The 23,451-nt window shown below is 45.3% G+C and overlaps 1 protein-coding gene and 1 long non-coding RNA gene across 2 annotated transcripts in view; one reads left to right on the top strand and one right to left on the bottom strand.

The window, feature by feature from the left end:
- LOC129020341 (uncharacterized) overlaps positions 1-23,451 on the top strand; it is a 29,676-nt gene that overhangs the window by 4,725 nt on the left and 1,500 nt on the right. Inside the window, exons 2-3 of the long non-coding RNA XR_008495800.2 lie at positions 12,581-12,633; positions 22,354-22,519. This is a non-coding gene — a long non-coding RNA (uncharacterized LOC129020341). The remainder of the gene's footprint in view (positions 1-12,580; positions 12,634-22,353; positions 22,520-23,451) is intronic.
- On the bottom strand, positions 1,684-10,305 carry LOC129020340 (myeloid cell surface antigen CD33-like). The gene is made up of 6 exons (XM_063658685.1): positions 9,843-10,305; positions 9,362-9,640; positions 9,082-9,129; positions 5,581-5,674; positions 5,149-5,223; positions 1,684-1,752 (listed from the first exon to the last, which is right to left on the bottom strand). Exons 1-5 carry the CDS (start codon positions 10,186-10,188, stop codon positions 5,157-5,159), a joined length of 834 nt encoding a protein of 277 aa, XP_063514755.1. The 5' UTR covers positions 10,189-10,305; the 3' UTR covers positions 1,684-1,752; positions 5,149-5,156.

Below are 23,451 nucleotides of genomic sequence, written 5' to 3'. Positions count from 1 at the left end.
CACCCCGTCATGGTTTGGGTGCTGCTGGTAAAGTTGGGGCTGTTTTTCTTAAAATGATTTTTATTATTTCATTTAGGCTTTTTAGGAAGGTGGTTAGAGCTTCTGTTTCCCTCTGTCTTCTTAATCTAGACATCCACTTTTGAGGTCATTTTGAAAAATAAGAAGTTGTTAGCCTGATGATGGCATGGTGACAGTCCTTCATGGAGGAGGGACGTGGATGCACACCAACAAGGAGAGATGCATCTGAATGGGGTCCACAGAGCATGGCTTGAGTGTAGGATGTGCCAATGAGAAGTAGACTGGGTGAGATTGAGGGGAACCTAAAGTAGAGGCCAACATACTACATGACCCGTGGGGTGCCTGTTTTAGTAAATATCATTTTGCTAGAACACGGCCATACAATTCATTTGCAGATTGTCTGTGGCTGCTTTGGTGCTACAATGGCAGAGTTGAATAGTTGCAACAGACACCTTATGGCTTGCAAAGCTGAAAATATCTACTATCTGGCCTTTTACAAATAAGGTTTGCTGATCCCTTACTTAGAATTTCACGTTGAGAAGCTTCAAATTATTCTTGTGGGTTGAGGAGCTAGGGAACTATTTTGACTATGTTCAGCCCTGCGTTTTAGAAAATACCCAAAGTGCTAATATCTGGCTTTGCCTGTAGCAGGACCTGAAGGAGACAGAAAATTTGACAGCAGACAGATGAGATGGAAAGAAAGGATTCAGGAGTAGAGAGAGATGATGTTGGAGGGCAAGTCAGGGAAGACATCTCTGGTGGGGTTTTGAGCATCAAGTGAGACAGACATGTTGCTGATACAGTTTCAGGAATGAGACCATCATGACTCTGGACCAAATGTCACTATTGCCTTCTGTTCGAGGGGGAAGGAACCATTATGCCGCAAACTGTCACTATGCACCAGGAGTGGTGTTTTTCATGTGTAGCTTTATTTAATCCTCACAGTATCTCTGTGAGATAGGACATCTTGCACCCATTCTACAGAGCACGAAATGGAGACATGGAAGGTTAGGGAGCTTGCATGATATCATACACTTAGTAAACGAAAGAGCACAGATTTGATTCCAGGACTCCCTGCTTGCAAAGTCTAAGATAATGTTAGTATAGCAGGAAAGTTCCATAATATCTATAAACCCATTGCCTGTAGGGTATTAAATCTCCAATAATCAGCCTTCGGCCCCCTGCCTATAGAGAATCTGGATCTTCTGGCTGAGCCTGATGCTCTTGTGAGTTCCTCACTGGGTCCTGACCTCCGAGTATTCAGTAGAGGTGCCCTTGGAAGGATTCATCCCATGAAAGCTGAGGGAAGCATAATGCAGCTCCTCACCCCATGGTGGGGGCAGCCCCTGAAGAGCTTCAGAGGTCAGAGGGGCCATGTAACTTGGACCTCTTCTGATGTTCCACGTGGAGAGAAAAGAAGTTGTTCAGAGCAGGACAGTGGGGAGGTGGCTGGAGAGTAAGCAGAGAGAGTCCATTAAGAAAATTTGAACCTGACAGGATGTTTGTTTATTCTTCCATTTTTTTTCATCAAATGTTTCTGAATTAAGGCTCCACTTACTCAGTTAAGCAACACAGGTAACACTTATTGGTTGATACTTGGTACTTACCAAGGTCATACATCTGTTGAACCTGAACTGAACCCCAGATCTCTAGGACCTCGTATGTGCTGGAAACTGGATCCTCAGGAGGGAGCAAAGCAGAGGAGAGCAGGGGTGGGGGCTGTGACTTCCAGTACTTCAGGGGATGAAGACAGAAACATACAGGTAATTGTAAATTTTGACAGTGTGCAGCTGAATAGGAGAGAGTAGAATGATGGAGGCCTAATTAGATCCCACCGTGTCCTTGTGGAGCTCACAGTGTGGTAGGGAAGCCATGGGAATGCAGTTAGCTCAAGGGGTGAAAAGCCCTACACAAACAGGGAACATGGTATCATGAGAGACACCAGAGCAGATGCTGCCAGAAATGGCAAGTCTACAGGGCACGACCGTATTCTGCTGCAGGCCCATTTCTTGGTTCTAGATTTGGTGCAGTGTTTCTCCAAATAGTACTTGGCACTGACAGTTTCTGCCCCCTCTCCTTTCATTCTCTCTTGAATTCTTTCTAGTCAGGAGATCTTCCTCTACCAGGCAACCAGATCTGCTTTTGTCAATACCAGTTGTGATACCACTTAGCTAAATTCAAATAATCATTTCTCAAACCCTATCTTACCAGACTTACCAGCATTTGAAACAAATGACCAATCTCTCCTTGAAACTCCAGCCCCCGTTGGCCACCAGCACCTGAACTTGCACTCTCCTGGTCACTCATTTCTCCTCAGTGGCTGCTCTATACAGTCTTCTTGCTGTTTCCACCTCTTCTCCCTGACACTAAATGCTGGAGGGTCCTGTGGCTGTGTCTGTGGACCCCTTCTCTTCTTTGTGGATTCATCTACCATCAAACCTTAATGTGGAGGCTCCCAAACCTGTGTATCTCCCACCTGGACCCCTTTCCTGAGCTTCAGACTCCTGCCTTCTACCTACAATCCCTACATGGGTGGCTCAGAACCACCTCCAAATTATAGTAACCAAAACGATATTTGATCTACACTTGAGAATATTCTCCTCCTGCAGGGTTGGCAATTTTAGTTGTTGGCAATTAAATTATTTAAGTCTCAATTCTGGGTAACCACATGGGCATCATCTTTGGCACCTGTGGGCATCTGTGACATCTATGGAGGTGTAATCAGACTCTCCATGATATTATGGAGATCATGGATGTCTTCATGGATATCCATGACATCTATGATATCTGTGGACTCACCTGTGACATCTGTGGCACCTATCAACCAGAGGCCGTGAGCTATCTTTGCTCTTACCCTACGTGCACTCCATCACTCCATTCGCAAATACTATTGGCTTCATCTTCAAGATGTGTCCAGAACCCAACTTCTCCACATGAGATTCATCATTCTTACCCAGGACTATGTCTGCGTCATCTCTTCACTGGATTATCTCTGTATCCACTAATCTGGTCTCCTCTCGTCTATACTTTCTCACACTGCAGCCTGAGTGACACCACTAAAGTAAGTGTCATTTCATCTCACTCTTTTGCTCAAATGCATGAATAAGTATAATGGACTCAGGACACAGCAATATTTGTAGCCTCCATGTCTCTCCAACTTCATTTCCTACATTTCCTGCGCACCTGTGCTCGGTTCTCATATCCCACATGACTCTGCTTTTTCTAAGCCTCTTTGCAGCTCACCATTCTCACCTCCTGTGCTGGGTAACCATTGATATGCTCTCTCTCATGGTGAGTTACTTTTGTCCACATGAGAATTTCCTAGAAATGTACTCATTTGTGTCTGTATTCTGTCATCTCAGCAGTAATATTTTTGGAAACTGAACCAAGTTGTTGAATGTGCATTGTAACATCTCCAATCTGGACCCCTCTCTTGAGCTCCTGATAGTTACATCCAGCTGTCTCCCTTTTATTCCCATTCTGATGTCAGGTGGATTCTCAGAATTAATCATTCTCTAAGAAAGTCCTTCCCTCTTCAGTCCTCTATGGACACAGCTCCTTCCTTCCAGGTGCCCAGGGGAACATTCTGGCCTCGTCCTTTGTATTGCCTTCCCCTCACTGAACACATTGTTAGCCTGTGATCCTTATTAGCTTGATCTTCCACACACATCCAAAAACATGTCCTCACCCCACCCTGCCTTGCTGGCCCAGCCCTCATCCCTCCTCCTGGAGGACCCAGCAGTGCCTTCCCAGTCTCCCTGTGGCTGCCGTGACCCACTTGGGCCTGCTCTGACCCAGGCATTTGAGGTCAGAGTGAGAGTCCAGTTGTGTCTCTGCCCTTCCCAAAGGTTCCAGGTTCCTGTATGCACTGCAGCACCCCACGCAGTCTGCAGCATCCTTCCTGCTGCTCCCCTCCTTACCCTTCCTCTGCTCTAAGACATGGGGCTCTGGTTGAGTCCACAACCCCCAGGCCTGCTGCTGCCTCTGAGCAATGCACTTGCTCTTCCCCTTATCCTTCTCCTGGGATGCTTTTCTCTTATTCAGACTCAGAGCCTGCCTCTTTAGCACCTTCATGTCTTTGCCTAAACGTCACCTCTTTCCACTATCAGATATAGAAACTGTTTCCAAGTATAGTCTGTGCTTATTTCCTTGTGTTATTTTTCTCTAAACAAATATCTCTATCCAACATGGGAAGAAATATTTTACTTATTTGTTTTTATTTGTATCCTTCTGCTCTTCAGAACAACAGCTTGATGACAGAGATCTTTGAGTCTATATCTATTGATGAACTTCTTGCACATACGGAAATGCTGGCACATAGTAATTATATATGTTCAGTATAGTTACTGAATATGTCTACAAATTAATGAACAAATGCCACATCTCCGCTTAATATCATACAAGGATTACACAAAAATACACACACCTGAGTGACATTTAAGACAACCTGAAGGATGATAAGGACCTGGATTGGCAGGAATGGGGAGGAAGGCTGTTTCAGGAGAAGGAACTACACATGCAAAGTCTCAGAATCGCAGAGGGCTTGGCCTGGTGGGTGTAGGGAGACTTTGGGTGATGCAAGGAGAAGGGGGATCAGGAGCAGAGTCCAGGAGAAGACAGATTGTGAAAAGCCTTCAGTCCAGGCGGTGGCATTTGCACTTCATTCTCCAGCAATGAAGAGGAAACATGGCCATTCAGACTGTGGAGGAACTGGATGAGGAGACATCGGAAGCACAGTCTGAAGGCCTGTGTTGGGGAGAGATGGAGGCAGGAGGTGAAAAGGGTTCAGTGACCAGGGAAGAGGTGAGGCTGCAAGAATGACCAGGGTCAGGATGGAGAAAAGGGCATCAAGATGAGCCCTGCTTAGGAGAAGGAAGGACAAGAGCTAGTAATTTATGGGATCTGGAGAAGGGAGGGGGGTCAAGATGGAGACCCACACCCTGGTTCTGACTTTAGAGATGAGGCCTCTGTGTCATCTGTAGGATGAAGAACCCACATCCCAGGAAAAGTAAGTTTGAGGAGGAAGACAGTTGGCTTAACTTTGGCCATGATGGGCAGAGCAATCCTGGAGGCCATTGTGGAGGAGGTGTCCAGCAGGATGTTGAAGGGTGAGAGGCCCACATCACTCACCTGAGAGATTAACTCATGACAGCGTATACATTGTCCTCAACCTCCACTGCCCTCACCGCCTTCTTCCTGTGGAAACTGACATGGAGTGAAGAGACAAGGACCTGTAAGTGTGGCCACATGAAGGGAGCAAAGGGCAGCCAACTCACCTTCCTGTGCCCTGTTAGAGGCTGGAGGGATCACGGGGAGGAAGAGCAGGTCTAGACCTCCTTGATGACAGCAGGAAGCTCCCCATCCTGGCATTTGGCCCTCAGTTGAGGCAGACACAAACTGACCACAAATGGCCCATGTGTAATTCTCACCACCAATTCAGCCTCCAGCCTGGCCCCAGGACCACGTAAACTGTCTGCATACCCCCAGGATTGAGATTCTGGGATTCAGCATCATGTCCTCTGCCCTCTCCATGCCTGTCCTTGGTCTTCAGGCAGTGCTTACCTGAGGATGATGAGGCAAAGGCAGAGAAGCAGGATCTTCACAGCCACTACCCCCACGGCCAAAACAACCACCTCTTCCACGGTTCCTGATTTCCCTGCAAAAAGGTGGGATGAGGCCCATTCACCTGCTAAACCACAATCCATGTCCTTCCTCTCCCAAGACAACTTGGACATTGGTTCTTCAGATCCTTCCTGCATCCTTGGATGTGGTATCACATCAGCCCAGGGCTCACTCTAAGCTGTTCCCTGACTGTCCAGCAGTTGGAAGAAGAAATGATACATAATTTGGACTTTATCAAAATTAAAAACTATTTTGCATTGATTGGCACTATCAAGAAAGTGAATGGACAGCCCACAGAATGGGAAAATACATTTGTAAAGCACGGATCTGATAAGGGTGTAGTATTCAGCATATATAAAGGGCATGTAATTACAAACCACTCAAATTACAAACAACCCAAATTAACCTATTAAAAAGTAGGCAAAGAACTTGAGTGAAAACTTCTCCAAAAAGATACAAATATCAATTAGTCTATGAAAATATGTTCAATACCATTTATCAGTATGTTAATGCCTATTGAAGCCACAATGAATTACTACTTCACATGCACTAGAAGACCATAGTTCTTTTAAAAAAGGAAAACGAGAATGTTCAAAAGAATATGGAGAATTTGCAGCTCTGTACATGGCTGGTGCAATGTAAAGTGGTGCTGACACTGGATAACAGTCTGGCATTTCCTCAAAAAGTTAAACACAGAATTACAATATGAGCTAAAAATTACACTCCTAGGGCTATGCTCAAGAGAAATAAAAACATAGGTTCCAACGAAAAGTTGTACATGAATGTTCCTGGCAGCATTATTAGTAACAGTCAAAAAGTGTGAACAGCTCTAATGTCTATCAACTGAACAATGAATGAGCAAAACATGGTCTCTCCATACAATGGGATATTAGGTTTCAAAAAGAATGAAGTATTCATGCATAGTACTGGGGTGAACCTTGACAGCATTACGTTATGTGAAAAAAAATCAGACACAAGAGACTGTTTTTTGTGTGATTCCATTTATATGAAATGTCAGAAATAGGCAAATCTGTAGAGACAGAAGGCAGATTAGTGCTTGCCAGAGGAGGGGATAATGGGAAGTGACTGCTTAATGGGTACAGAGTGGATTTTTTAAGTAAAGAAAATGTTCTGGCATTAGATCATGGTTACAGTTGTACAATATGTGACTAAAAGCCAGTTTAGCATATAATTTAAAATGATTAAAATTGTGAATTTAATGTTATATGATTTTATCTCAATTAAAAAGTGCATTTAATAAAAAAATTATATGGAGATACCAATTTTCACCTAACACTGGCAAAAAGCGAAAGCTTTCATTCCACGTTGGGTTGATGAAGGCACACTTTCGGCTGGGTGCGGTGGCTTATGCCTGTAGTCCAAGCACTTTGGAAGGCTGAGGTGGACAGATTGCCTGAGCTCAGGAGTTGGAGACCACTCTGGGCAACATGGTGAAACCCATCTCTACTAAAATACAAAAAATTAGCTGGGCGTGATGGCAGGCACCTGTAGTCTACCAGCTACTCGGGAGGCTGAGGCACGAGAATTGCTTGAACCCATGAGGCGGAAGTTGCAGTGAGCTGAGACAGTGCTACTGCACTCCAGCCTTGGTGACAGAGTGAGATTCTCAAAAAAAAAAAAAAAAAAAAGAAAAAAGAAAAAGAAGAGAAAACACTGTCACCCCATGCTGTTGGGATTGTAAACATATCCACCATTCATTGAGAACAATTTGGCCATATCTCTCAAAATCAGAAAGAACATAAGACCCAGCTATTTTGCTTTAAGTAACTGATTCCACAGACATAGACATACACTGGTAAAGTAGATAGAAGACTGTTCAATCCATTGTTTCTGTTGGTAGAAAGATGATATTCCATTTCAAGAAGTTATATACAGAATTAGGATCCAACTCTTCAATGGAACACTACACAGTCTGAGAGTGAGGACAGTCTGTGCTGCTGATACCAAACGACCTCTGAGATCCTTCCAGAGAATACACCAGGGCCCAGAGCAGCCAGGATGAACACTCTTTGATTCTGGGGAGGAGGACAAGCATCTGAGGACAGACTGTGCTATGGATTTAGCATTTTTGCCCATGCGATTGTATCACCTGTCCAGAAGTACATTAAACTACTGGGAAAAATTTAAAGTTGAGGCTGGAGGAGTATTTAGGAGGTAGATGATAAGGGGCCCAAAGGCTAGTCCTGCTGTATGAATATCACTCTGTCCTTATTGTGGGGCCAAGGGGTGTGTGTTTGGAGGAGTCTGTGGAGGAGTCTGTGGACAGGTGTGGGTGGCAAGCCACCCAGGTGCCAAGGCAAGAGACTGAGGCCACAAGCTGTTCCAGTGTAATAAAATATATAAAACCACAAGAGTTATACTAGATCAAGATCATAGACATGATTATATATGAATATCATTAATCATTAGTTTGTAGCAATTACTCCTTATTCCAATATTATAATAATCCTTGCTCTACAATTATAACCTAGGAAAAACCAGGCTATACAGAGATAGGAGCTGAAGGGACATAGTGAGAAGTGACCAGAAGACAAGTGTGAGCCCTCTGTCATGCCCAGAAAGGGCCACTAGAGGGCTCCTTGGTCTAGCGGTAACGCCAGCATCTGGAAAGACACACATTGTCAAGCAGACCGTGGTCTAGTGGTAGCGTCAGTGCCAAGGAAAAACACCCGCTACTTAGCAGACCAGGAAAGGGAGTCTCCCTTTTCCCGGGGTAGTTTAGAGACGACTCTACTCCTCCACCTCTTGTGGAGGGCCTGATATGAGTCAGGCAATTATCTGGAGGCCTAACCCTCTCCCTGTGATGCTGTGCTTCAGTGGTCACGCTCCTAGTCTGCCTTTATGTTCCATCTTGTACACCTGGCTCTGCCTTTTAGATAGCAGTAGCAAAATTAGTGAAAATACTAAAAGTCTCTGATAAGCAGAAATAATGGCGTAAGCTGTCTCTCTCTCTCTCTCTCTCTGCCTCGGCTGCCAGGCAGGGAAGGGCCCCCTGTCCATTGGACACGTGACTCATGTGACCTTATCAATCATTGGAGATGACTCACACTCTTTACCATGCCCCTTTTGCTCTGTATCCAATAAATAACAGTGCAGCCAGGCATTCGGGGCCACTACCGGTCTCCGTGTCTTGGTGGTAGTGGTTCCCTGGGCCCAGCTGTCTTTTATCTCTTTGTCTTGTGTCTTTATTTCTACAATCTCTCATCTCCGCACATGGGAGAAAAACCTACCAACCCTGTGGGGCTGGTCCCTACAGACAGGTGCTCAGGTGTCCATGGGAGCTGAGGATAGGGAGGGTCCCTGAGTTGGCCAACAAGGAGTCTCTGGTTACCATGGTGAGTCAGGATGAGGCAGGAGCCCAGCTCTTCCCTGAGCTGAAGGCCCTGCTCCTCCAGCCTCCAGATGGGGGCTGTGTCCTACCTGTGCCGTCTTCTAGAGAGGCTTCAATCACTGGGTTCATTAGAGGATCTAAGCCAGCAAGAGAGGATTTCTCATTTAGTTGGGGTGGGAGTGAGATGAAGGTAGGCGCTCCTAGAAGCCCACAGAAATGGCAATTGACAGCTTGGGTCCTTCTAGTTCCCCTACTCAGCTAGGCCTCCAAGACACAGCCACCTAGTGGCCCCAGTCCTGGACTTCCTCTCTCCTGGTCCTCTCCCCATCACACCCTCAGGGACCCAGGTGTCCTGGCCCCATCACTCACAGGAGACACTGAGCTGGATGGTTCTCTCTGTGGTCACACCAACTCCAGGGAACGTCACGTGACAGGTGAGGTTGGTGCCGTGGTCCTGAGGCCGTGGGATGATCGTGAGCACTGAGGAGTGGAGGGTCCTGGGGCCCAGGGAGGTGGGGGCAGCTGACATCCAGGAGAAGATGGGGGGCATCCCCTGCTCACAGGCCCAGGGCACAGAGCAGGTCAGATTACTGGGATGGCCAGACTTTAGGAACTCTGGGAGGAGGATGTCGGGCCTGTGGGTCAGGGCTGGTGTGGACAGAGGTGCGGACGCAGGATCAGGAGGGGGAACCAAGGTGTGGCCCTGTGGGAAGCTCAGGCTCTGGTCCAGTTCCTCCCCTGAGCCTGACATGCTTTATTCCCATCCCCGTTCCAGGACACGAGTCCCATCTGAGCCCGTCCCAATGGCTCCCATAACCCGCTTGTGCCACTCCTGGAGCCCATGCCTTACCTGTCACATACACAGAGAGCGGGGAATATTTGTAACTAAATTTTGTTCTTCCTCTCGCCACCCGAAAGAAGTATGAACCGTTGTCCCTCCTCCTGGCGTCTCTGATGCTCAGGGAGCAGTTGTTCCTTGAGGGATCACCGAGGAGGTGGAATCGGCCCTGGGTCTCCTTCTGCACTTTTTGAGTTGAGTTGTTTGTGGCCACTGGAGTCTCCTGGTCTACACTGACCCCTTCCCGGAACCAGTAGCCATAAGCAGGGGTAGAATCTTTCCAGCCATACTCCAGGTAGAAGACCGAACAGTGCACAAAGACGCACAGACCCTCCTGCACCGTCACGGACTCTGGCATCTCCAGCCGAACAGTGCACAAAGACGCACAGAGCCTCCTGCACCGTCACGGACTCTGGCATCTCCAGCCGAACAGTGCACAAAGACGCACAGACCCTCCTGCACCGTCACGGACTCTGGCATCTCCAGCCGGAATCTTGCATCCTGAGCAAGGGCCCCTGTGGAGACATGAGAGTCAGATGGGCTCATCCCTACGGCCCCTCTCCCCAGGGCCACTCACCTGCCCACAGCAGGGGCAGCGGCAGCAGCAGCGGCAGCATCTCTGAGGCAGAGGCTTCCTGGGCTTCCTGTGTGAGCAGAGAAGAGGACTGTGGGGAGGAGCACGAGATCTTGGCAGTTCACAGAAGAGGAACCTCAAACCCACACGTGGTCAGAGGTCATCCGCCTCTGCACAGAGTGGAGGGAGACTGCAAAGCCAAGTGACCTCAGAGACCTGCCCAGAGGGGAGCAGAGACCACTTCCTGCCTCCCACCTCGGGTCTTCCGTCCAGTGCCAGAGCCTGGACCAGGACCTCTAGGGACATCTGAAGCAAGGGACACCTGTGTCTAAAACCCTCTCACTCTGAAGTGTTTTTCTGTGAACCACTGTTTACACCTGGGAACTGGTCACTTCTGGCCCCAGACAGTCACAGCCTCATCTTGAGCCATGAGATAGTCGATCCTGCAGGATGTAGGATTCTGTAGGGTCTATGGGAGTGTCTGGGACTGAAAAAAGGAAGAGTGGTCCTAGGTGCAGTGAAGGTGGCAGCCATTCATTCATTCACCAGATATATAGTGAGCATCTGTGTGTAGGTGGGGATGGAGAGAAGAAGAGATAGCACTGACCTGGCCCCTACCCTTGAGATGCTCCCCATCCATAGCCTCACGTCCTTAGCACACACACACTGTCTGGCTTTAGAGCTGCGGACACTGATGAGTTTGCCATGTGTCATGGTAGCATATTGGGTATTTTTAAAGAAATGTGACTATAGAATTTTTCCCTGATAAATAGTATACAGATTTGCAGTTTCAATGACACCTCCAAAATAAGAACCATGCAGCATCTTCACGTAAAACATAAAGAAGGACACATGTTCTATGAACCAGTGTAGAAGATACTTCTTTTTGGTTAATGCTGCCTCTCAGTGTAGTGTGGGCAGGAGCTATTTTTTTAAGGTCCTCATCATAAAGGTTAGCATTTCCTTTCGTGAAAAAATGTGCTTCTCACAGTTACATGTGGCCCAAAGACATAATATTTTCCGATAATATGAGTGGAATATACAGACAAAATTAAAATTTCAGGCTTAGTTTTTATGTTTATGACTATTTGTCTTTCATGAGTTGCTTGTTTGGGCATTAATTGTCTTGTTGGAATTTAGTTTTTCACAAGTTTCCTAACCCTCTTGCTCCCTCTTGTTTGTCAAAAGTCTCAAACAGGCCAGGCGCTGTGACTCAAGCCTGTAATTCCAGCACTTTGGGAGGCTGAGGCGGGTGGATCACGAGGTCAGGAGATCGAGACCTTCCTGGCTAACACAGTGAAACCCCATCTCTACTGAAAATACAAAAAAATTAGCTGGGTGTGGTGGCGGGCACCTGTAGTCCCAGCTATTCGGGAAGCTGAGGCAGGAGAATGGCATGAACCCGGGAGGCAGAGCTTGCAGTGAGCCGAGATCGCACCACTGCACTCCAGCCTGGGCAACAGAACTAGACTCTGTCTCAAACAAACAAACAAAAATCTCAGACAATGTGGCCATGCTGATCTCTTATCTGAGATTTGGAAATCTGCCTTCCTAGATCCTGTGGCACAGATTTGACTGCACCCAGCTATGACCTTCCTGACAAGCACACAGTTAAATGTCCTGGCCCATTCTGTTTATAGAAAAAAAGAGTTTTAGGTTCAGTGACATGATTTTCCATCTCACTCTGTGTAGTATGCATCTGGCAAATCCTCAAAATCCAGGGCATAATAATATTTGGTACCATATATTAGTAAAATCTTTGTAACAGTATTATCTAGATAAATGTTCATTTGTACATTTGTCCTTGCTAATGTAGACAGCCATTTGCATTCTTACTTAATATATAAGGAATTGAGTCTTTAATAAGTAACATAATACCTTGTAAGTTCTTTAAAAAGTAAGAATGTAGCACATAATAGGAAATGCAATAATTTGGTCTTAATAGTAAAGCAAATTATATTGTATTTATGGATCAGAATGTTAAATACGAACATGTGAATTTCACTGGATGTATTTAGTGCACTTTGTTAGGCATAATTTACATGAAATAAAGTACACACACCTGAAGTGTTCATTTCAGTGAGTTTTGATAAGTGTATGCAGCCCCACTATGACTGCCACTGTCAAGATACACAACACTTCTTCCACTCTAATGGTTTTCCATGTTTCTTTGCAGCTCACCATTCCCATCACTTATGCTGGGCAATCATCAATATACCCGCTGTCATGGTGAGTTAGTTTGTCTACTTGAGAATTTCCTAGAAATATACTAAAAAATTGTGTCTGTATTCTGTCACTCAGCAATCATTTTTTGAAACTGAGCCAAGCTGTTGTATATGCCTGTAGTTCACAATGTGTTATTGCTAAGTAGTATTCCATTGTATGGGTATGCTGTTATCTTTTATTTACTCACCTATTGATAGACATTTAAGATTTTCCAGGTTTTTTCTATGGGTATCCAGGTAGAAGTCTTTTTATAGACGTGTTTTTATACTCATTTATACACAAGATGTGGGACTTTTAGTTCAAATAATACCTGCATATTTAATTTTTGTAGGAATTGCAGAATCGTTACCCAAATGGCTTTGACTTTTACCACCATTCCCAGCCATGCACCAGAATTCCAGTAGCTGTACACCTTTATTAACAGTTGGTATTGTCGGTCTTTATATTTTAACAATTCTAGTGAGAGCGTAGTGTCATCTCTAGTGTATTTTGAATTTAGGTACCATCAATTTCATCAATTGAGTATTTCTCATATGCAATTATTTGAGGTTTGACAGATGTATGTAGCTATATACCCACAACCATAGTCAAGACACTACCGAGTGCCATTACTTAAAACATTCCCTCCTGATGTTCCTTGGTAGGCAGCTGTCCCTCCCTATTTAATTCCTGTAAAAACACTAATCTATTCTCTACCCTACTGATATGCCTTTTAAAGAATGTCATATAAACGGAATCATTCAAAATATAGCCTTTAAAATCTGGATTCATTCACTTGGTTTAATGCATTTGGGGCTCGTCCATGTGATTGGGTGTTTATATCAATAGTTTGTTGTTGTTTTTAAATTGCTGACTCATACCTCATTGTTTTCATAGATCCCCATTTTGTATACCTTTACTGGCTGGTGAACATTCATATTGTTTTTAGGTTTTGGTGACTATAAAGTAAAACTAGTATAAATATTCACATGCAGATTTCTGTGTGTGGACACTAGCTTTTTTTATTTCTCTTAGGTAAATACCTAGGAGTCGGGTGCTTGGTCATATGTGTAAGTTCGAATTTATAAGAAATTGCCAAACTGTTCTCCAAAGTGGGTGTACCATTTTATATTCTCACTAGCAGAATATGTGAGTTCTGGTTGCTCTACGTTTTCATTAACATTTGGTATTATCAGGATTAAAAAAAAATTTTCCGTTGGTTTTGTTTTGTAGCCATTCTAATAGGTGTGTACTGCTAACCTCGTTCTGGTTCTAATCTGCGATTTCATGAGAGCAACTGGTGTTGAGAATGCTTTCATGTGATTATTTGCCATCAGTTTTTCTTATTTGGCAAGGAGGCTGATCAAATATTTAGTGCTTTTTAAAATTTGTGTTAAAATGTACATTAAAAAATTATCATTTTAACCATTTTTCAGTGCACAGGTAAGTGGCACTAAGTACATTCACACTCTTATGCAATTATTAATCATTGATCTCCAGAAATTTCTTCATCTTGCCAAACTGAAACTGTACCAACTAAATGATAACTTCCTATTCCATCCTGCCCCCAGCCCATGGCAACCAACTTTCTACTTTCTTTGTCTATGAATTTGAGCACCTCTGGGAGATTGTGGGGAAAGAACTGAGAAAAATTCTTCTTCTCCAGATCCATTTCTCTGTTCCTTTTTGTGTCTCTGCAACATGACCTCAGTTCTCTCAGGAAGCCCCAAAACCTGTGAAACTAACCTGTACTTGCAGCTCTGCTTGCTGCCAGAAGCAAAGGCTGGGAGCCAGCAACAGGAACCAGCCAGGGGATGAGTTCAGCCCAGAAGTGCTGCCTGGACCTAGATTCCTGCCTCAGTGCAGGCCTTGACCTGATTGCTTGCTGCATTACCATACTAAAATCTCCACTCGGGGGCGAGAACTGTGCCTTGCTAGGCACAGAAGGTGCCAAGTGCAAAAGAAAACACAAGAGTGTGCACACTGCAGCCCCTTCTGGAGGAACCCACCTTTTTCCAGATCTGCCCGCCTCAGTCTCCAACTACCTGCCCTAACGGCCCTTAAGATCCCCTTTTACCAACCCCTGGGAGAAGGTGCTTTGCACATGAACTCCCTTTCTCTCCATTTCTTGATCAATGAATAAAGTTTCTTCTCTGCTTTGCCGATCCTGGTCTCATTCTATTGGTGTAAGTGGCAGGGGGCAGAGAAAGGACCCACTAGGGCCAACTCACCCTTCCAAGGGTGGGTAACATTTGCAGCAAAACTCCTCAAGAGGTTTTTTGTCGTCACTCTTCCTACCTTCCTTTCTTCGGTTATTTTCCAAAGTAGCTTCCAGTCAAGTCCCTACCCTTTCATACATGTTCATCAAAGCTGCCATTGCCAGTTATCTCAGACGCAAACAAAATCAACTCAATATGGATTAAAGATGGAGATGTAAGGCCTGAAACTGTAAAACTCCTTGAAGAAAACATAGGAGAAAAAGCTTCTTGACATTATCTGGGCACAGATTTTTTTAGATACTGTAAACTAAAAATAAAATCCTAAGCCCTGTAATCAACTGAACAGACCCCCTCTTGGCCAGGGGGACCCCAGAAAAATCTTAAAAACTGAGTTGCAGCTACAGTGGGACGAGAGGTCAGACACACCTCATTATAGCCCCTTCCTTTTGCAGTTGAGATGCAGCAACTGATTAGCCTTAATGTGAAAATGGAGATCAGAAGACTGGCAGAACAGACTCTGTGGCAATGAGATACCAAATCATATACAAAACCTAAGGCCATGCCAGGCAGGGGTTAAATTACACACCCCTACACTTAGAGAATAAACTATGTTCTAACTGCCACAATATGTTTATTTTTCTCTGGTAGCTAAGCAAGCACTGGTCTCAATATAAGTAATATTAAAACAATGTACAGCTCACCACCAGACACTGACCCCACACCCTTGTGACTGGACAAAAGACTGATTTCAGTAACTTTCTCTTGATAAGAACATGGAGCATGGACTGGTTATGGCAGGTTTTACAGAGGCTGCGCGCTTGAGGGCTGCTGTGTCCTTAAAAGACCTTTTGACATATAGGGCCTAATTGTAATACATTTACATATTAAGTCTCTACCCTAAGGTGAACATGGATTATATGTAACATGCGTGTTTGTTCAATATGCTTGGTTCGAAACCCCTTCATGAATATTCAAAGCTCCTTCTGTCACCTGTTGAATATGTATACTTGGCCAGCCCATTCAGCTTAAATTCCTGTCTTTCTCCTCCCTCCCTTAAAGTGCTTGTCTCTGAGCCTCTTCTGCAGGCTCTGCTTCCCAGCCTGTCTGGATGACCACCTTGCAGGCTGTAATCCTTTATAAGAAATAAAGCTCTTTCTTCCAAATTGGTAATTGTGTGATGTGTAAGTTAACAACACCAAACCACAGGCAACAAAGGCAATAATAGATAAATGGAATTTCTTCAAACTAAAAAGTTGTTTTAGTTTGTTTCTGCATGGCAAAAGAAACAATCACAAAAGAGTGAACAGACTACTTATGGAAAGGGAGGAGATATTTGCAAACCACACATGTGGTAAAAGGTTAATATCCAGAATATATAAGGAACTCAAACAACTCAACAGCAAGAAAACAAATAATCTGATTTGAAAAGGCATGATGGACTTGAATGGAGAGTTCCCCAAAGACACAGAAATGGTCAACAGGCAGAGAAAAAATGATCAACATCACCAGTCATCAGGGAAATGCAAATCAAAACCACAATGAGACATCACCTCATACCTGTTAGGTTGACTATTATCAAAAAGATTGAAGATAACATATGTTGTCATGAAAGCACCAATGACAAATGTGTGTCCTCCTCTCTGCCTGTCATCACCCCTTCCTTACCTCATCTGTGATCATCACTACTCCAGCTGTGCATTGAAACATCTTCAGCTTGGACCCCTCTCCTGAACTCCAGGCATTTGCATTCAGCTGTCTCTGTCCTGTTCCCATTTGGATGTCAGGGAGATTCTCAGAATTATCGCACCTGAAAGCCTCCCCTCTGAAGTCCTCTATGGACACCGCTGCTTCCTTCCAGGTGCTCAGGGGAACATTCTGGCCTCATCCTTGGTCTTGCCTTCCCCTCGCTGACCACATCCATTAGAAAACTGTGAGCACGACCTTCCACACACATCCAAAAGCACATCCTTACACCACCCCTGCCTCCCTGGTTCAAGCCCCTATCCCTCTTCCTGGAGGACCCAGCAAGCACCTTTCCAGTTTCTATGTGGCTGCCATGACCCACTTGGGCCTGTTCTGTCCAGGGAAGCCGAGGGGTTCTGTTAGAGTAAAAGTCCAGTCTAGTCTCTGCTCTCCCTAAAGGCTCCAGGTTCCTGTGTGGCCAGCAGGGCCCACCCAGTCTGCACCATCCTCCCCGCTGCTCCCCTCCTCTGCCTTTCTCTCCTCTCATATGTGGGCCTGTTTGTGTCCACAAATAAATGTAACGTAACTTAAATGAATGCAGACTTTTTATTTCCATCACACATATATGCCTCTTAAACAATAAGTATTATTTTCTATATTATTCATCACTTATTTGTGTTTAATAATGATGTCTAATAATGAAAAAATGTTTAACATTCTGTTCTGACAATAGTTTACATTTGTGACTTTAAAGTTTTTGTATGCTTTATTTTTGGAACAGCTAGAAGAAAATAAATCATTTCAATTTTTTATTTAATGTTCCAGCTTATAGACTCTGCCATATGAATCCATATCCAAGGTTATGGATGCAGGCAAACTGATCAAGTGTCTGCTGAAAGACAAGAGAATTTTTATGCCTTAAAATTTGGGGGATGTTCTCTGGGGTTCTAGTGATATCAGAGTTCTGAAATAGATATGACCTTTTTTAGAAAGTATTGGAAATTTATGTTTAAAGAAATTTATCCCAGTATTTAAAATTATTTTTAAGGTTTTAAGTTTTTTTCTGAAATGTTTTAATGTAGGAGGAAGGAAAGTTAGTGCCCCATTTTAAAATAAAAGTCTTAGCTTCAACTAGCAAAAATACAATTTATGTTTTAAGAGTGTACAAAATGAATAAACATAGTCTCTTTCATTCTTTGCTATTTGGAAGTTATTCTGATTACTCCAAGGAAGGTTTAAACTCAAAAGGAAAGGTGGGCTCGAAGGGAACCGTTGTGAGATGCACAAATGTTCAGGTATAGAGTTTGAGTTTATCAAACAAGGAATTTCTCTTAGTTATCATTGAGAATGTGAGGTGTGTAGAAAAATAACTTCTGATGAATAAGAAAGAGAACATGAATATACATATAAAAATCCCTTTCTCACTGGGCAAAAAGCCCATTTGAATTGTTTAGGAGGATCGGCAGCATTGAGTGGATGGGAATGTGTCTTCTTTGGAGACAGGTTTGCATGTGGAGATGTCATCATCACTTATCAGGACAGATTTTTGAAGACTCACAGCCCTTGACCATTTGCTGGCTTCATGACTGCCATCTCCAAAGGGCTGTGTAGCAGCTCTCGTGGCCTCTCCCACAATGTGTACATCAGGCAACCTCAAAGAACCACATAATGGAATTAATGTTCATATAAAAATCATAGTTGTAGTCGGGCACGGTGGCTCATGCCTGTAATCCCAGCACTTTGGGAGGCCAAGGAGGGCAGATCATGAGGTCAGGAGATTGAGACCATCCTGGCTAACATGGTGAAACCCCGTCTCTACTAAAAATACAAAAAAATTAGCTGGGTGTGGTGGAGGGCACCTGTAGTCCCAGCTACTCAGGAGGCTGAGGCAGGAGAATGGCCTGAACCCAGGAGGCCGAGCTTGCAGTGAGCCGAGATCGCACCACTGCACTCCAGCCTGGGCGACAGAGACTCCATCTCAAAAAAAAAAAAAATAATAATAATAATAATAATTGTTTCTCTCCAGTATTACAACATGTTTTTTGTTTGTTTGTTTTTTCACTTTCAAAGGGAAAAAAATGCATTGACTTCTGTTGTCTGGGAAATCTGAGGGGTAGACCTGGTTTTAAATGTGGCTGGATTTCAGGTCAGATGATAGAAAGGCCCATCTCGCTACTTGGTTTTGGCTCTTGTTTTTGTTTGTTGCTGCTGTGGTTGTCATTTATTCTCCCTGGTTTTTGTTCTCAGGCTCATAAAGGTAGGAGCTCTGATGTCCACTTTGCAGATAAGGACACTGAAGCACACAGAGATCAAGTAATTTTCGTTCTGAGACAGAGTCCATGGGCTTCCCTCTGCCCCATGACACTTGCTTATGTCTGTGCAACCAACTCAATAGTCTCTGCCATGGTTAGGGCGCCCCCTGCTGCTCACCCAGAGAGTTGCAGGGATCACTGCACCAATCTTCTCCACCCTCTTTGACCCCCAAATGCTTCCTGACACCTGACTCCCACCCATTCAGAGACTAACCTATGTCAAGATTTACAATCTCACCAAACAGGAATGATAACTACAGGAAGTATTTAATGTTGTTAGTAATGTTATTGCTATTGTTCATGTCATTATTATTATGTCTCCATTTCACTTCCATCTTCTCTGGAAGCTGATTCGGGGCTCCTGCCTCTCACCTTCTCTATCTACTTATCTCTACCCCCAGGAGGTTGTAGACAAAGATTAGTGCTGATGCATCGTGCAACTCCATGGCTCCCCCTGGTGGTGTGATGCATTTGGGGTGATGGGGTTTGCTCAAACAGTGCCACAAGGACGCGGGTAGGGACCTGTCAGAAATCTACCTTGTATATAGCTCCTCAGAGATCCCAGGTTAACATTCCTTGTGGTCTCCAAGCCCGAAAGACAGGGAGGAGTCACCGTTTATTAGCGTCCATTCTGGCTGCACCAGGCAAAACTTTGCCCTGGGAGGGACTGTGACTTTCTGCTCTCTTGATAAGAAGGTACAAAGCTGAGCTCCAGAAAGAGATTAAGGGCTTTGGGGGGCTGCTCCCGAAGCTGCCTCCTGCCCCTAGGTGAGCACTGGGTGCTGCCATTCCTGACTGGAGAGAGAGGGTTTCAGACAAGATGCTCAAAGTCGTGGGGGATCCTGGATGAGATGGGCCAGGTATTGTTCTGGGGTTTGCTTGAGAGAATGAAAGTGAGTCCCTGAAGGTCGAGGTGCCCTCCAAGCCTACACCCCCCTCCTGAGAGCAGGGTCCTCATGAGGGTCTCATTGCATGAGACAGTCAGGGTCATGCCATGGGCTCTGAATGAAGCCACTTCTGCCATCTGCATCCTGACTGTTCAGACCAGGCATCACTGGCCGTGCACAGTCTAGATGGAGGGAGGGACATGTTTCTGCAGGGACCTGGCACAATGCTGTGTCTAAAAGGAATGCTCCATGTTGGTGCAACCAAATAGAGCTGATCAGATGCTCTCTGTGGCCGTGGTTGATGGTTTCTTCTCAGTATTCATTCCCTCTTTTTCCTTAATAATAAGGACCTCAGACACAAGAGCCTAGCTAAGAAGGATTCCACATTTTACGTTCTCCACTTGCTTCTGAAGTTAAGCATCACAACAGCCCTAAGAAGAGGAAACATTTCATATCTTCATTTTACAGGTGTAGAAAGAGGCTTAGGGGAGGGAGGCAACTTAACTGAGATCACATAGGAGGTAAGTGGTAGTGCTTGGTTCAAACCAGGCGGTGTTGCCAGGAATCCTTTCTATCCTCAAACGACCTGCACAGCCTTTAATCCAGCAGTCCTGAGTAGTTAGGGAGCAGTGCACAAGACCGCCTTCACTTCCGATGCCAGCTGCACACTGGGGGGTCCCTGACCACATTCAGTTTTGATAGTTCACTAGTAGGACTCAGAACTCACTGAAGCTGTTATCCTCCTGTTATGTCTCATTACAGCAAAAGGATACAGACTAAAGTCAGCCAAGGGGAGAAGAGCATGGGGCAGGGTCCAGGGAATTCCGAATGGGGAGTTTCCAGTTGTCCCCTCCCAGTAGAATCATAGACAGTGGTAATTCCTCCTGACATGACGTGTGACAACATGCATAGAGCATTGCCAACCAGGGACACTCACCCAAGCCTTGATGTCCTGGTGTGGCTTTGTCACATAGATGTGGATAACTGTCTACATGGCTGACCTTAGTTTCAGCTGCTCCACAGATAGAGCTGATACCAGTGACCCAAAGTCCTATCGTTAGTTATATTATTAGACTATTTTGTGAAGTCCAAGGCTTTCAGGTAAACAAAGACACTCTAATCAGGTGAGACATTCCAGGGGCTTAGAGGTTCCCTCCCAGTAGCTGAGAGCAAGGGCCAGGCCTCTTTTTGGCAGGGTTCAGCTCTTTCCTACACAAGTCCACGTCTGGGACTCACCATGGGTCTGCAGATGGGACTAGGCCAGAGACATCCTGGGCCAGCCTGCAGCCAGCTTGGTCTGGGTTGGAATCAGCTCCGGCTCTTGAGCTCTATGGATTTGGGAGCTGCCCTCACTACTCAGAACTGGTGCACTCAAGTGTGAAATAGGGACCCCAGTCCTCACTTCTCAGATTAGAAATGGTCAGTGTGCCTTTGCTGAGGTCTGCTTTTGTGTAAATAGGGGACTACTTAAAACCAATTATTTCTTAAATTGATGTTCAGTTTATTACGTGTTCAAACCCCTTGACCCTTCAAATTCCACTCATTGATTTCTTTCTTCTTTTCTTGTGAACTTAGTATAGTCACTGTCACTTTTACTGAAATTGAACAGACTGTGCTCCCTTAAACAGAGAGTTTGATTTAAAGAGTCAATTATGCATTCCATACATTCTTTTTTCTTTATAGCCCTTCAGCTGCCTACCGGGGCAAGTTCACAACCCAGCAAGACCCCCACAAATTCTCAGACAGCTCTTGGAAATCTAATCTACTGAGCTTATAAATACACCAACACTTAGATTCTTCCAGTGTTCCAGGTGTGTTCACAGAGTTTATCAAACTCTTCCATAACTTTCACCTGAAAAAAATAATCACACTTCTAAAACCACCTTTACATCTCCTTCTGGAACCACTTTAGTGGTGTGTCAGATTTCCTAATGCACAGGCTATGGCGCCCATCCTGTGGAAGCTGGGGTCGAAGCGTGAAGGATTTCTGACCTCCATACAGCTGTTTACAGGTCAGAGGCTTGGAGCCAAGACCCAGGATCCAGAGGCTTCGGCTGCTCAGGGTGATTGCCCCCAGGCCCTGAGACTGGCTCAATCCTTCTGTGTCAGTTGCAGTCATAAAGTCCTAATCCTCTCCTCTGAGCCTGTTTTTTTTTTCCATCTATAAAATGGATCAATAATGGAACCAATCACATGAGTTGTTCTGGGAATTCAACAAATGTGGGGACAGGCACAGAGCTTAGAACAGTGTCTGGCACACAGTAGGCCCCATGTGTTTGCTTTTACTCCAATGATTTTATTATGATGTAAAGGGCTACCATGGGGCTGGCCCCCAGTAGGTCCCTGATCATGGCAGATGCTCTTATTATGGTTATTGTTGTTGGCACAGCTGCCTTGCCTGGGGCGGGTCTAGGGGTCAGCTCAGGGTGCACAGTGGGGAACCTCCTGGCTGGAGGAGGACCTCATGAGGTGGTACCCTGGACCCCAAAGGGTCAGAAACACAGCCCCAGGCCTCCTTCCCTGTCTCTGCAGATGGGCCTGACTATGTGCTGCTGAGGAGCAATCCTGATGCCTTCAATGGCATCGTGATGGCTGAGATCGGCTCCCAGGTGGAAATGGAGTGTGTCTCCTATTCTTTCCCAGATCTTAAGTACTGCTGGATCCACAACAGCTCCTTCCTAAACTTCTCATATGCAAAGTTGTATCTCTTGAGTCTGGCCTGGTAGCAGATGGGCACTTAACCAATGCATCGTGGAGAACCCTGTGGCCCAGCTGACTATATACAGGGACGTCAGGATCCACGCCCCCCGTGAGTACAGCAGCTCCCCATCCAGGCTCATGCTCTGCACATCTCCCTGCCTCCATGCCCTGCTAGGCAGTGCCCACTGTCATGAGTGCCACCTCCACCCTGCCATGACATGATCACAACCTCTGGGTGAAATCTCCCAGTCCTCTGAGGTCTGGGTCCAAAGCTGCCTCCTCTGTGAATCCTCAGATCAGAGTCAGGATGAGTCGCAGGGGGATAAGGGGGATAAGAGTGGTGGACATTAGCTGTGCACTTACCATGTGCCCACCACCATTCTAACCTGCTTGACCCTCACTCTCTCTCTATGGAGAAAGTGAATGTGATTAGCGTCACCTCCACTTTACGGGTGAGAAAACTAAGCCCCATGGAGTTTGAGTATTTTATTTAAGGCTTCAGTGCTAACCCACAGAAGAGGTGGGATTCAAGCCCGGGCAGGCCGAACCCGCAGCCTGTGCCCTCACCTGTTCCCCTCAGCTCCCCTCAGCTCCCTCCAAGATGAGGAATTAGAAAGATGCAGGGATGGGACGGGATTTTGTCATAGCTCCATGACCATGACAAATCTCTACTCCCCACAAATTTCACCAAACTCCTGGCTTGATTCTTGGGCCTCTAATAACAAAAGATGAACAAGCTGCTCTCCCTGCCCCCAGGGGTAATAATAACTAACCTAATTTCCAGAGTTGATGGCACGTCTTATGGCATGACATAACAGTGTGAAATAAATTATTATTATTATTAACTCCGTCATTGTTGTTACCCCTGGTAATTGCGCCAACAGTGTCAACTCCTTCCTCAGCTTCACCCAGCCTCTTTCTCCCACACAATGGCATCTGCCTCCTGTGCCCTTGGAAGTCTTTAAAAGTATGAGGATGTTGAGGACTCTTGGTGCAGAGGTGAAGCCCCCAGACCATCTCCTCCACCTCCTAGGGTCCCAC

The sequence above is a fragment of the Pongo pygmaeus genome, chromosome 20, assembly GCF_028885625.2.
Source record: "Pongo pygmaeus isolate AG05252 chromosome 20, NHGRI_mPonPyg2-v2.0_pri, whole genome shotgun sequence".
Lineage (NCBI taxonomy): Eukaryota > Metazoa > Chordata > Mammalia > Primates > Hominidae > Pongo > Pongo pygmaeus.
Note: the sequence above shows the minus strand (reverse complement) of the source record. Positions and strands in the feature narration are given on the sequence as shown.